Below are 16,071 nucleotides of genomic sequence, written 5' to 3'. Positions count from 1 at the left end.
ATTTATATATAGCTCCTACGCTTGCTAATCTAATTCAATTTTTTTTCTTCTCCGTTCAGAGCAGTATGCGGACCACTTGTCCTTTATTTCATCATTGCAATCTGCAATATGATAATTAATCATGGCATGGGAGATGAATGGTTTGTTGTCTATTACTTTCCAAGGTACCGGTTTAATTTAAATTCCTCTTTGCATACAGGATGAAAGGTAGTCATCTGGTCAAGGGTTTTTCAAGATTCCTCATTGCCAACATCCTGTCTAAAGGTCCTGGGTGCTGCTGGTTGAATGCATGCTAATCTGTATTTCATACACTGGAGGGGAGCCGTTAAACTTTGTCTGATATAATTTGTACAATGTGGGCCCTATGGTGGTGGGGGGAAAATGCCGTCATCTCATGATAAATTAGATACCTCCAGGAGACTCCAATTCCTTACCCCTGGCAATAGAACATAATCTCATTTTTGCTGCTAAGTCACCTTCAGGGACTGCAATTCTCCAAAATAAGCTAAAGCTCTGTGGGACACAGTGTTCAGAGAGAGGAATAGCTGTACTGTAAACAAGACTGTGAAGGGGTTTCCAAAAACTGTCCCTATTTGAATAATGAGTTGCGAAAAAAAATACATAATGGTGGAACGAAGAACAGTGTTACTAGAAAAATATTGGTTGGAATTTCATTATATCCCTCGTATCACACCCAATTCCCTTCATAAACAGTGTCCTTTTGTCTTTGTATTTGAAGTATTTAGTTTCTCCCAGAAAATTACACTGAAATGTTTTAGCCAGGATTCTGTGCTGGGACAATTTTGAAACCTTATAATAGAATTCCTTGTAGATTATTTCTTAATACAGAGAGGAAAAAAAGGGCATTTGTCCTTCAGTTATCCTCAAATTGGTACAGCAGCACTTTCTTGAAACCAACGTGTCTCGATAACCACAAACAAATATACTAGTTTGCTTCTGGTAGTGCCTATGAATACAAAGAGGAGTTAATTTTTATTTTATTTTATTTTTTTTTGTGTTATTTTTTTACACATTAAAATGTGAGAATACAGCATGTTGATTTAGATACATAAAAGTGTGGCTTAGCAATACGTAATCTGGCTTCAATTATTTTTGACTATTTTTGGATATATTATAGACCATTACTGAGCATTTTCTATGAAGGAAGATCACTGCCACAAGTTGAAACCCCAACTTAACTTAGTTATGAAAATCTCAAAGTTAATTTTATTTTTGTATTTAAACTTTATTCATTCATTTGTGTTTGTGACACAGAAAAAAAAATGTTGTGTACCTCCACAATAAATACGAAATACTTTTTCTCCTCTGGTTCCTCTGGGACTCCATCGTCTCACAGCCGAAACATGCTTTTTTTGTTAAATAGATCTCATATTTCTTACATACATTATGCACTCATTTTCGAGAGCATAGACTTATTTTAAACATTAGGTGAGGACTGTACACCAGAAGTTATCCGTCTTTGTCGAATGAAAAAAACCAAACAAACCCAAAGACTTTATCTATGGCACATCTGCTTCACTACTGCAATCTGTTAGCAAATAAGCAGCTGTTGGAAAAAGGCCCCTGGTACTCATTGCACAGTTTGTAAGCAGCATTCAGCTCCCAGGGCCTTTCTGCAGCTGCAACAGATCAATGTTATTGGCTTAAAAAACACTTGAATAACTACAGAAGTAGAGCTGCGTCTTGCAAAAATGAAGTCTTAAAATGTTCCTTTAAATCCAAGTGTGTGCATCTGTAGAAACAACTATCAGTACAGGAGGAGAAGCGCACTAGGAATAAAATTTACTGAGAAGTCATTTACAAAATAAATTGATCTGTGATGTGCAATTTACAGCTTAAATTTCACAAACTTAGTTTGCATTTACGAAAAAATCAACTGCATCTACAAGACATTGTTTATCCTAAATATCCTACCACTGTAGTTCAGTTCCGAACTGCTACATTTGCTAAGCTACGATTATTTAGGCTGTGGCTAATGAGCTGTACAGACTATACAAAATGATAAAGCAAAAATCCAAAAAAAGGAAGTACTGACTATAGTGCATTGTTTTATGATCTATATGTTAATCTTAAAGATTAATGTCTACTGATCCAAAAGACACAATATGCATTGTTTTGCAAAAGAAAAAAGATGGACACTTCAATATGCAGTTCATATTTAATAAATTCATTGTAGACTGTTTTTTCTAAGTATACTTTGGTAACCTTTTGGTCATTTTGGCACATTAAAAGCGTAGCTCACGAGGCATAAATAGCATAATTGGTATGATTTCTCTATTAGGATATCCAATTATGAGGTGCATGTATTAAACATCATTAGACATTTCCTGTTCCTCGTTTCAGCAAGACACCTAAAACTTAAAACTTATTTTATTGAAATTGAAATGCTTTCAAACATTAACTGCATGACAGTTATCAACAGTAATAGGCAATTCCTTATGTGATTCAGGTCCTGTCAATATTTTATGATGAACTGTGGTGTTTTAAATGAGTTACCAGCTATAGTGATTTGCAGGACATTGGCCATTTTAAAGCCTTTTAAAATCCATTATATTAGCGCATTATACTGCCAAAAAAAATGCGTCTACTTACCAGATGGAGGTCCTTACATATTGAGTTGGTACTGCACAAACTGTTCACACAGTCATCAATGTCTTGCTCACATCTCAGCCCAGCATAACCAGGATTGCAAAGGCAGTAAAAGCCGTCTACAACTGAAACAAAATCAGTAGGACAGTTACATCGCCTTGTATCATAAATTAATTCACTCTACTCACAGTAGGTCCCATTAATGTACTACATATCTACACAGGTAAGTGCCGATTATGAGCACAAAGCGCAATCCCACACTGCAATTTCATTTTTTTAATGGATATGACCATTAAAATAAACGCCTTGTGCTGTATCACTCCAACCTGTTGTCGCTAAATCTATGTGACAGGTTACCTCCCTCTGCATCAGTCTGACAGGATTTGACACTCTAACCATCTTCAAATGAACCTGTCTGCAATGGCCATTCTGTCCTCTTTTCTCCTAGTACTTTCCTCGTCCCCCATCTGTACTTATCCCACTCGTTCCCAATGAAAGCCTGAAAGCCCGGTCATTTGTTTTCACGCTCTCAATGCACTTGCAGCACATCGAATGAGGGGGAAAAGGTGCAACAGAGGGACACAGCCCATTTCAGGGCCATCCTTTATTCAGATGTTACAAATGTGCCAATTTCTTCCATCAGAAGTTAGAATCTCCCACGTCTAATAATCCATTCCTTTCTCTCTTTAATTATTAATGATGTTAAAGTGGGATGCATCATTCTGTTTCTCCAACACAACACTGGTGTACAGGCAGCCAGTGACAGAGGTAATTGCACTTCTTACAGGAGTGAATTTATTACTTCCCCAGTCAGGGTCCCAGGATTCTTCATTATCCCAAAGATTTACCACGTAATCTATGCTGTCACTCTGTCTTGGTGCGTGTAGCTGCTATTACTCTCATTAAATGCTTTAGGTCCTGGGTGGCAGCAGCATTACTCATCGCAGCCACTGTGGCTATGCAGTGCTCTCCCTGGCGGCTGGCTGGCTGCTGCTGAGCGCCAGCCAATAGGTCCTAGAGGCCTGCCTCACTAACCTAAAGTGAACCGGCTGCGCTCAAGATTAGTCAAGACAGCTGGCCAAGGTCTACTGTAGTGCAGTGAGGGATAGGATACTCTTAGATAGTGATCCACTGCCATCACTGTTTTGTTCCAGCATAAGCCAGTTGAAACAACATTGGCAGGATTTTGTTGAGATGCCATGGAGGCTGGGAGGTAATACTCCTGCACAAAGATTTTGCTACTGAGGGGAATCTGATTTGACTCGGGCCACAACTAGTGCACAATAGTTATATAATAAATAAATAAAAAAATATTTTACATACATTTCTGCAATTTTTTATTTTTGTCCTTCGCAGTAAAAATAAATTAACCAAATTACATCGTAATCACTGACCAACTGTTGATAAATAATCATCCACTTTTAGACTATTAATAATACCGTTATTATTATTAAACTATTCTTATTACCACTTAAGCGAGATATATAGCAACGGGAAGAAAAACAATAATCTGTTCGAGTTTTGATTGTATTAATTTTGTCATTTATCATCCATTATTCAAATTACAACACAACACTGATGCTTAATTGATTTCCTTTTCCAGTTATGTTAGTAACTAATCAAGCCTAGTCCAGCAGGTAATGTCCTAGATCCTCACATCAGATGGAATAACTCCACTCTCATAACACCCTTATTAGCTGCAATGCTGACCCAATTGAAAACTGTCTGTCAGACTGTAAGTGAGCAAAACCAAATTTGACATAGCCACTGCGTGCCTGTGTGTCTGTGTGTGTATGGAGGTTTGCTTCCATCTCCAGTGCCTGTTATTAAGCATGTTGGCGAGATAGGCTGTTTCTTACCATCATAGCAGAAGCCGTGAAAACAGGGGCTGGAGCTGCACTCATCCACATTGATTTCACAGCGGGGGCCAGCGAAGCCCTGGTGACAGTGACAGCGGAAACCCAAAGGGAAATGGTCCTGATCCAACTCCTCCACACACACTGCGCCATTCTCGCACGGATTACTGGCCTCACAGGGTAAGAACTCACAATTATGACCTGGAGTGAGGCAAAGAAAGACATGTTGGAGCACCATGCAGCAGACAGCAAGCTGTGGAGAAATACAATGGGAATGTAAACCTGGGAATATTAAACCCATATTGTATGTTTCCTTGAACCCATCCTTGTGGTAGATCACATGCTGTGTCAAGCCAGACAGACCAACAGAATTACACACAGTAAGTCTTAAAAGTGTTGTAGTAGAAACTGATCCAAGGTCACTTTCTTACTGTCATATTTAGTAATAATTAATGCTAATCTTGCCTCTTCCCCTATGTAGCAGTTTCCTCTTTAAAGCATAGTGTCAATTACCAAAGTGATAAAAACAAATAACAACAATATTTGCAATCTCAGATTATTCTTGCAGATATATAAGTCAATCAAACACTCTCAATGCTGTTTTAAATGCATTTAAAAACAGTTAAAACTAAAAATTGCATTTTTATTTCCTTCAATGGCCGATTTAATTGTGGTCGTGACAAAATAATTACTAAATGAATAATTGTCTCCGTCCTCAGCTGTAATTGGCCGTCATGTTCCATGCTGATTTGAAATAACCAGTAAAAGCACACCCGTGGCTGTGCAGAACTCAATTTGATTACTACTGTGCTGACTGAAAGTTATCATTGACACTACTAAGATTTTATGTCACTGTTTTTCTTATCAAATTGCTAGAACTGTACAGGCAAATTAAAGTGTCATTATATCAACATATCCAGGGCAGGCATAAAGCAAGCATTTGTTGAAGGAAATCATTCTTCTCAGGCACAAATAAGAGAGTTAAGAAATATGAACAAAGCGAAAGAATTACAGAGCATGCATACATAAACGACCTTCACAAAGCAAATGCAGAACATCAAACAGAACAGGCGATGCACGTTAAATGAATGAATTTTAAAAAGAAGGTTGCAAAACATGCAAAACTAGACATAACACCATGGTTATGTGTCCTACCTCTGATAATTTCTGTAAAACAGTCACACAAAGAAAGAAAAATATTGAGAAAAAAATCAGTACGACAATCTTAAAGAAAATGCTGCAATAATTATCAGTAAAAAATCCTGGTGAAATCAGTTGCTTATTCGTAGAGGAAACACTTTAATAATAATTTAAGTCAAATTATATAAAAAGGCACATTATAGCTTTTATATGAGCCAGCAGGCACTAGCACCATAAACCCAACAAGTTCATAAAATTCAGTTCTGATGATACTTATATTTGACACATTAATATTATGAATATTAGACATTATATTACAGCTTGCCAGTCATACAGGATGCAGAGCACTCTTTTATTGATTAGAACTACTTCATAACCAGGCAATAGTTACCTTCCGCTGTATAAGAAAGGTGTGATATTAAAACTCCATTAAGCAATATTTTTTATTTATTTTATTATATTTTTGAATCAAATTATGCCCTGTGTCAAAGGGTTCCCAGACCTGCAAGTCTCATTGAGAATCAACAACCCATCCAACAACTGTTTGCAGCTTTCAGTGTCTTTGAGTTCCTGCAGCCCTCACAAACTCAAGGACTGGGGTGCAACATTTCCCTTATTTTAGTATTATCACACTTGTGTTGTGTGGCTACCTACCATTTTGTGTGTATACAGACTTGGTGAAAGAAGGAAAGTGGAATTTTTATTTGCTTAAGACACACTTTGCTTCTCAGATGTGTGATCTCTAATGAGGGAGATGAATGAGGTGGTGATTGGGTCTAACAACAATCTGGTACAAGGTTTTTGCTTTTGTAAGATGTCGCATTAACACAGCAGTTGAGATCTTCAGCTACAAAGTGATTTGTGCAGATTGGACTCAAAAGTGATTATTTTGAAGTGATTCTAAGTTACTTTCCTACTATATGGCATAAACATGGTTACTATTGTGCATTTTAATTACACACTGTGGTATGGATAAAGGTCATTGGCAGATTCTCTCTCAGAATATACTTGAATGTTATTTGTTTTATTTACCGTTCCCTTTACCTTTGACTATGGAAAGCCACCACATCATAACATGGCCACTACGATGCCTGCAGGAATGGTGTTACATGGGTAATCAACTGTGCCCCATTTCTGTCGCACTTTCTATAGTCCTTTGAATTACAACTGAAGACTTCCATTTTCATTTTCATCAGAGCTCTGAATCTTTCTCCTTACGCTGACAGCGTATCTTTGAAGTGCCTTTTTGTAAATTCCATGTGCCTTTTTCAGGAGTCATTTCCTCCTGGCCACTCTGCTGTAAAGCCTAGATTTGTGAAGTGCTGCCCTGACTGTTGTCCTTCCAGAAAGATCTCAAATCATATTCAGAAAATTGCAATCCTTACCAATATATGACATAAACAAGCTGTGACAACAACTCATCATAAAAAAATCTGGTAATTTATGATTTTTTGTGTTTAATTATTTGTTTCAACAGGCAGTGTAGTACCAGCTAAATCCTACAACTCATTTTTACCACTGTGTGAACAATAACTGATTAAATGTATGAAATATAGACAACAGAACTTGCACATTTATTTTCCAAATATTTACACAATATATTAAATGTTTTGTTGATTTGTTATCCTAAAATATAATCTACAGATGATTGAATAATGCACACTGTAGTACTGTGTACAAACACAATAAATGAAATACATCAATAATTTGTGGTGAGACAAGAATAAAATAATAAAAAATAGAAGATTTCAACTTGGATTAACTAGCAATCGCTGTTATAAAATGTCATTATGAAAACTAGATCTATGTTTTGGCTGCAAACAGTGATCATTCATTAAATCTGATCTTAGCTTTTCATCATCTCCTCCTCTCACAGAGTAGGTCTGAATCTCTCTCACTGTCTGTAAAATAATCCAATACCTGAAGTCACCCATCAGCATGCTTTTTCCACTGATATGCAATGATAATGCTGCACAGTGATGCTACAGTGGCTCCTCTGACTAAATGATGGAAGCTGTCACTTGTGTGGCAGAACCACCCACCATGGCGTACATCTCACTAATTACTCAAGTTTTCTTTATTTAATCACAGGTAGAGAATGAAGACGTACTAATTTTGTTGAGACGTGTGAAGTGAGTTTAGACAGGTGAAAATAATAGCATGTGAAGTTAATTAACTTTGCTTTTTGTCCACATTCCCTCAATGCTCATTACCTTTAAATGGAGCCACACATTGGCAGAAGTAATTACCAGGCTGGTCAATGCAAGTGGCTCCATTCTTGCAGGGAGATGAAGCACACTCGTCAATGTCAAGTTCACACTTTGTACCTGACAGGAAAGAACACAGATTGATAAATATGTTACATCGAAGGGTCACTGACATAAATGCTTGGCAGTTCTGAAACAGTCAAGGTTTAAATCACAAAACACATTGCTGGAAGTTAAATAAAGTGGAACTTGTACAAATTTTCCATACTACAGGCTTGTTAACATCACTTTAGAACAACCAAAACCTCTCATCTAGGTATAAACATGAATGTATTGAGTGTATTAATAAATGACATGAACCGGAAATAATTGGATAAAGTTTTTGTAAATTAATTCATTTGGTGATTGTGATCATAATACCATACACACAGATGACGGAAAGGCTAAGGATCATGCACTGTAGTGCTGAATACAGCTAAAACACCTGAGAGGGTTCCCTATGGTGCTGCAGCATGGTATGAAACAGCAAAGAATATCCTCACAGCAAGACCTCCATTTCAGATATAATTTCTGAACAATCAAAAAAAGTTTTCTTCAGTACATTATTCACAGGGATGAAAAAAAAAGATTCAGCAATGAAACTAGTTATATTACTTATAATGCACTGTGAATCCTGCTCTGTGGGGATTATTAGGAAACTGTTACTGTGTGTTTGAGCTTTCCAGGTGGACGTTTGTTTAAATCTAGAGTCATTATTCATCTTTGTACTTTTAATAGTTGGCATCACAGCACCACATGTAGGGAAATTATTAAATGATAAATGATACATCATGCTACAGTGTTCTGCTGTCTCTACACTGTTAAGAGCAGCTGCTCATGGCAGCTGACTTTGATTTGAAAACGTACCTGTTTGAATGGCAGTGCATAATTTATGAATAAAGATGTGAATGTCTGAATGTGTTGTTTTAACTGGTGACATACAAAACAAACATGTAAAGCAAACAATTTTCAAATGTATGTATCTGTACCCTTGTCACATAAAACAATTGACACATGGTCAATTGCATTCAGTAAGTGATGTGATACTACAGTGTGGTCCTTATCTGACATTGGGCTACTACTACTCTCACTAATTTGTAAATGTTAGCATGCTAAAATATAGAATATATGAAGTGCATTCACCAACCTGTGAAGCCAGGCATACAGACACATCCATAGCCATGAACAAGGTCAACACACGTGGCATTGTGCAGGCAGGGTGAGGATATGCACTCATCTATGTTGACTTCACAGTAGTTTCCTGTAAAGACATGACATTTAAAGGAGTCAGCAGTGGTCACAAATGTCCATACTGAAACTTTGATTTGGAACATTTTATGACTCATGCTCAGTTTTCCACTTCCCATCAACTGAGTGAAATACATGTTCCATTTGACTCAAAGCCTCTTCATGTAGAATTTCAAACTGGTGACATCTTGAATCCCTTGGTTGTTAGTATATTAAGACAGTTGTCACAAAAATTAACTCAGCAAGATATTTCATGTGGACATTTTTCAACACATGGAATAAACAAATGTTTACAGTGTTGCTAGCAAAATTAATTTGACATTGATATTCAGTCTTAAATATTCAACAAATAGGAGCTTTAGATATTGAAATGTACTGTTCCACTAAAAAACAACATAAATAGATTGTCACCATTCTTTAAATATATATATATATATATATATTTATTTCTATATAGTATGACACAAAGAATAGTTCAAGTAATACAGAATATAGATGTTTCCTTCCTAATTTGTTTTCTCTGAACGTATAAAGCAGATCAGCTGCACACAAACAAGGCTGCAAGATTTTTTTTTCTTTTTTCATCACTATTTTACACATTTACAGTCTCTGCAAGCTTTGGAGGAGGCTGTTATATAGTGTGAAATGCCAAAGCGAGAACAGGTCTTTGAATTACAGCAACATGTCATGTAATACAGTATACTGTTTGTGCTGCTCTTGTAACACTATAAAGGATAGAGCTTGTTTTATAACCTAATTGCCATGTGGCTTGGATGTGGCCTGGAGGTTAGCACGAGTTAAGTGTTGACACAATGAGGTTCCCTAAGAAATGTTGTCAATACTGTTTCTAAATGTAGCCAAAAACATTTCGATTTCTCTGAAAGACTCTGGGGACATGCATGATTTTATGACTCCACTTATTACTGACAGATGTGCAGCTTCAGCAAACGTATTGCAGCAGGTTTGCTCACTTACTGTATGTATAAACATCATTATTTGTCTCTGTCTATTCTCAGATTCTTAACAGCTGACACTTAAAAAGAAACACTTTAAAGAGGTTTTTCACAAAAATGCTTTGGAGCTGTTAACTGATTTATATGACTGTACTGTGATGAAAAACATCAATGCTGGTGTTAATATTGACATTCTTACGAAATTTATGAAAATAGGCCTTTCATGGCTTAAAAATGATTACTGCTCCTTGAGTTTCCTCTAGTGCCGACATCTGGCTATGAAATGTACAGGTATTAACGGTCCCTGGAGGATAAAGTTTTTCCATTTTTATTTTTAACTTTGTGTATAGCGTATCGAAAAACAAATCTCTAAATTACCAAGCAGTAGTGTTTCTACTGCCTCGTTTCAATGAGTTCAAGCGGAATCCGATCCAGTGGCATGCATTAAGAATAAAAACATAGAAATAGTCAATCTTCTTGATAATGGTCTTGTCTGTTTATGTAGGTCATATAGAGGCATCAGTATTAAATTAAGACCGTTTCATAACCAGTAAAAGACCTGGTTATGAAAACTTTGTAGTACGTAACCATAGTAATTGTAGTAGATGCAAAACAATTTAATTGAAGATACTACGATTAAGCACATCACCTGCCACACACTAGGAGCAGAGACAGCCATTTCAATCTTCACATAAAAAATATTGTCCTGATGGGATTTCTGAGGCTCCTCTGTAGCTGTACGTCTATAAAAGGTTTCCATTATTGAGAAGGATCAAGGTTGAATGGAATGTAATCAAAAATTGTTTGTTGCCGTAAATCCTAAAACTTGAAGATTGACAGCCAGAATGTAGTATACCTTTCAGTTCCTACAATACAGAGCTATAAAAGTGATACAACATTAAGTAAGGGGAACTTAAACTCCTCAGATCCAGCCCCAAGTATAAACAGCTATATGTATTTTAATATAATTTCCTGAAATCTGAATCACAATCTGAATATATGACTAGGTACATTTTGAAAAATGTAACTAAATATATGGGGTTTGCTTTGATTAAGCAATACTGTTTACACATTATCATTAACGAGATATTTTGTTTGTCATGGTAAGTGACGTTATACCAGACTTTATGTACAGCATTAGATTGGCATGGAAATAGCAAAGTGATCCATACTTGGCCAAGCAGACCATAAAAGATACATCACAAGGCAGTTGGCTGACAAGTATGTTCAGCCAAGCTGTGATAGAACAAGTTAACACTCAGGAGAACACAAATAGAATAAAAGATACTGAAAGTGCACCCATACATGTTACATTAAATTGTGTTGGCATTATTGATTTATATCTCTTTGTAAAGATATACTGCAATATTAAAAATGTATAAAACATTTATTGTTGCTTTGAGGCCAAATTACATGGATTACATGGACATATTGTCTCTTTAAGAGTATTATTTAACTCCAGTTGGTCATTCAGATCCATGCTGATCACTTGAGAGTTAAGGCATCCACATGTCTACAGTTAAATGTCAAATTTGGCTGAATTTGAAGTTCTGATTAAAGTGTCAGCAGTGTGATGCTAAGTGTATAAAATGTTTAAAATAGAGTGCAAAATACCTGTGATTCCAAGAGGACACTGGCAGCTGAATGAGTTGAGCTCATCAATGCAGGAGCCTCCATTTTGACAAGGCTGACTGAGACATTCATTCACTTCAATCTCGCAGTTATTTCCTTCAAAGTATGAAAGCAGTAGAACGTGTTGACACATTGCTTCTGTGAATAAAATTCCATTTTATCTCACAAAGAACAACTTTAACATAGCTTTCACTTACCAATAAATCCAGGTGCACAGAAGCAACTGTAGCCACTGAGAGCATCTTTACAAATACTCAGGACTCCGCACGGCTTTTCTTCACAATCATCAATGTTTATCTCACAAAACTCGCCTGTTAAACCTGCACAGAGGATAAGATGATGTTGTTATGGGGTTTCTCGGTTTCCCGGGACAATCCTTTGAAGTTGCCTGTAGGATGATTTATAACACCACCTAGTAAAGTTCTCTAGTAACGATCATATGGTTCGTCCTTATTATTATTAAAGAACAAAATAACAACTATTTGAGTTTCTTACCTTCTAGTGCATAGGTAAACAACAAAATGTATAATTACTGTATTATTAAGGACTAAAATGTTAATTCTTCCTTAAAACAATAAAAGGAACCTTGTAAGTATTCAGGCTGAAAACTTTTGAACAATTAGTTAAGTGTTCAGATGTGATACCAACTGAATACTAAAATGTACAGTAATTGAAGTAATGACTTAAGTAATTAAATGCCCCCTGTTGGAGTTTTTGACCTTGTATATGGAGCAATGCTTTTGTGAATTGGTCACCATTTTGTTTTTATTTCCTGCACATGAATGCCTGTGCAAACACAGGCATTCATGAGCATGCAGGCGACATAATACACGTTTCTGCTGACACTTTCTCACTGTTTCACAGGTTGGTAGCGTTAATATGTGAAGTAACGGAACAATCTATACACAAAGACCAGGAAGAAGAAGACCGTTAGCTAGCAAACATGGATGTAAGCAATGCAGGTTTTAAAATATTAAAAAGATTGTTTTTTATAATTTATGTGTTTGTGTCACAATTTTGGATTTAGTTTAGTTATTGTCAGTTTATCTTTGTCTTGATTTTAAGCGTTTCAGTGTTTCCTAATGTGTGCTTTGGACATTCTTATGTCTTATTCTCATTTCATGCCTGGCCCCTTTGGGTTTGTTTAATTTTTTTGGACTGTTTATCTGGTTTTGACCCTTGCCTGCCTCACCTTTTTGTTAGTCTTGTACTACTAAAATGATTGTACCACTGCACAGCTCTGCTTAATCTGTCTTGCGTTTGGGTCCAATCTATTCATGTTCCTTTCCAGCTTGAACAGGTGTTACAGTTTGCTAGGTTTCAACGGGACAAACAATGCCTTTTTGTGAGAAATATTGAATGCAAGCATAACTTTGTTTACAAGAAACCCCTGTGTACCATTAAGCTTGACATCAAAATGCATTACAAACCTGCTACTGAAATTTACTTTAATTGCAACAAGTGATGAAATGTCTGTCCTTCTGTTTGTAATGTTCACACTAATACATGGTTAGTTCATTTGGAGGTTTTTAATAATTGGTCTCTGTTCTTTTGAAGTGAACTATTTCTTTTCCCTTTCCAGTAATGACGACACTCTTAATCCCACTTCATATTGGCCATGCCATACACGCTGTCCACTTCACATAAACTGAGAAAGAACTTGGTGGGTTATTATTAACTTTGGTAAGTATGTGCACAAAATGGTAGTTTTCAACAATTTATACTATTAAATAATGTTGTAAAAAATGATCAAATTATAATACACCAAAATTACAAAGGTATATTAAGGAAGATAATTACCTATTGGTATACTACTATGTAAATGCCTGGAGGCAGTTACTGTTTTAGTAATTATCTGTGAATTACAGCAATGAAATGTAGTTCAGGTAACTAAAGTTAATCTACTGTTTTAACTGATAAAATAAAATAATAATATTGGGTTCTCCCCTCTGCCATATAAGTTATCTAATGACAGTAGTTTCTTTCATTGTAAACGTTTCCTTTGGTAAAATACCAACGGAAGGCTTTTGGATCCTAAGTGGCCAAACAGGCATTTCAAGTACCATCACTGCTTTGAAGTCAGCTCACAACCTGATGAACTGAGCCCTGACTTACATATTTCATAAGGCTGTTACGTGTTGTTGCTTAAGGCCAAAGAGATTAGACTCCCACATAGAAGGAAGCTGAACAAGTGAAATCATCAAACTGGGAGTCTGTCTGCTACGTACACGATTCAGTCGAGGAACTGCCTCCATTTGAAACAAGCCCCTGCTGGATGGTCAACCTACCTGGTAAACAATCACACTTGAACCCTCTTGATAGATCCACACACACTGAACCATGTCGACACAAGCCATCAACACAGTGGTTTATAGGTGTTTTGCAGAGCGGCCCCGTGTACCCATGTTGACACACACATCTATAAGTATTTTCCAGCTCTTCACAGAGGAGATTCCCCTTAGGGTCGCAAGGATTTGACACACATTGGTTCACAGATGAGGAGCAGTCATTGCCGTGGTATCCTGTAAGAGGTGGGATCAAAGAAGTGATTGATGTGCTTTTCTGTGTACAGTATCCTGCCTTCCCACGTCTGGCACACATCATGGATTGGGATTTCACGTAGTGCCGTCATTGCCAGTGTTTTTCCTCCCTGCTGATTTACATATTTGATCCAGCTGGAGCCTAAAGCACTAAGACCAAGGAGGAGTTTCAGCAAAAGTACACAACCTACAGAAAAAAAACTGTGGTGTGTGGCTTTTTCTCATTTATGGATTTGTACGTATGCTTTCTAATGGTATTCACTTAAGTGGTAAAAAGTTGTTTTGGTGATACCACTCTAATCAACAACACTAATATGCTGAATTTAAAAGAGGAATTGATGTAGAATAAACCAAGAAGAGCACATGATACACTGTGGTTATAATGATTATATAGCTTAGTATTATTATTAAGTACACTAGTGCATGTCTACTTGTCTAAATTAAATTACTGTTGTAGTGACTAAAGAACAAACGTCATGCTTGATTCATGGTTCAAAACAAAGATAGAGCTTAACAAATTCATTCAGAAGTTTACCATATAAAAATGTGCTTGTTTAATACCTGGAGGGCAAATACAGTGTATCTCCCCAGCTAAGTTGCGGGAGCAGATTCCTCCATTTTTGCAGAACTCAACATCTGATGCACATTCAGAGACAGATGTGGAGCAATTCTTACCTGAAAGGTAAATAAAGATAGTAAATTAAGCGACATAAAGATGAAGACAAGCAAAGAGAGAGAAAAAAAAAATCACATAACCAACATAATGACACATCTCACACAAATGAATCGGACCGCAGAGAGTGACAACCATCAGCGTGATGAACCAGCGTGATGTGAGGTATGCATGTGTTCGGTAATGGAAACAGTAGGATGATACAACAGGATAACTACCGTACCTTTGTACTTTCAGTGTCTATTCACAGTTTCTCCCCACAGCCAAAGGCACACATAATTGATTTTACTTTTCTGCCTCCCTATAGCACCACAGTACAAAAATGTGAATGGAACTCCCTTGTTACTACTGTGCAAAAAAACATATGGGAGTGATGGATACAATGAATATAAAATTGGAGACACAATTAACATGAATTAGTAATGTAGAGTACATGTGCTCTTGTGTTGGGTTTATTAAAATATATACAGCACCAGCATTCTTAGATATTTAAAAAATATATATATTATCTTTGGGTAAAAATGTTGTCCTATATTCAGTTTCTACAGGAGAAAAAACACATTTTCTACTTAATCACCTACAGTCCATCTAAAATTGGTGAATGAGCTCTTGCATTAAACAATGGGACCACTTTGATGGTTATCACTGCTAAAGAGGTATCAATCTGCGCTATATTCATTAAAGCCTAAACTATGAAAATTATGACACAGATAACTCACCAGCAAAGCCCGGAGGACAGATGCACTCATAGTCTGCAATCAGGTCAATACATGTGGAATTATTGGCGCAGTATCCATGGACACATTCATCATAGTTGATTTCACAGTTCAAACCCCCAAACCCTGGGATAAAGAGAGAAAGAAAAATCTCATAAGAGATGGCGTGTGAATGTCAGTAAACACCAGACTTGAAAAGATACTAATTAGTATCAAATTGCACCCAAAAGCAATTTATTGCTGTCGTGAAATTTTACATGACTTTTCACTGCAAGCTTGTCACAAGTAAACGAGCACATAGTATGGAGAGGAGAACGCACCACAGTCTACATTTGATAAAAAATAAATTAGATTTTGTCATACCATGTGTCTACTTGATTAACATTTTTTGCACGGCGAGTTATATCAGCACATTTGATATTTTGAAAAAAATAAAAGGTTAAAGTCATGAAGTAAA

General features: G+C 36.5%; 1 protein-coding gene across 1 annotated transcript in view; it reads right to left on the bottom strand.

The window, feature by feature from the left end:
- eys (eyes shut homolog) overlaps nucleotides 1-16,071 on the bottom strand; it is a 153,225-nt gene that overhangs the window by 105,000 nt on the left and 32,154 nt on the right. The window contains exons 14-22 of the mRNA XM_035663372.1: nucleotides 15,618-15,740; nucleotides 14,787-14,900; nucleotides 13,974-14,207; nucleotides 11,883-12,005; nucleotides 11,668-11,781; nucleotides 9,000-9,113; nucleotides 7,820-7,933; nucleotides 4,470-4,667; nucleotides 2,614-2,735 (exon numbers count right to left, since the gene is read on the bottom strand). Coding sequence (XP_035519265.1) covers nucleotides 2,614-2,735; nucleotides 4,470-4,667; nucleotides 7,820-7,933; nucleotides 9,000-9,113; nucleotides 11,668-11,781; nucleotides 11,883-12,005; nucleotides 13,974-14,207; nucleotides 14,787-14,900; nucleotides 15,618-15,740 — 1,256 coding nt within the window. The remainder of the gene's footprint in view (nucleotides 1-2,613; nucleotides 2,736-4,469; nucleotides 4,668-7,819; nucleotides 7,934-8,999; nucleotides 9,114-11,667; nucleotides 11,782-11,882; nucleotides 12,006-13,973; nucleotides 14,208-14,786; nucleotides 14,901-15,617; nucleotides 15,741-16,071) is intronic.

This window comes from Morone saxatilis, unplaced genomic scaffold (genome assembly GCF_004916995.1).
Source record: "Morone saxatilis isolate NCDOM2014 unplaced genomic scaffold, NCSU_SB_2.0 Contig19, whole genome shotgun sequence".
Taxonomy (NCBI): domain Eukaryota; kingdom Metazoa; phylum Chordata; class Actinopteri; family Moronidae; genus Morone; species Morone saxatilis.
This window is presented reverse-complemented; position numbering and strand designations above follow the sequence as displayed.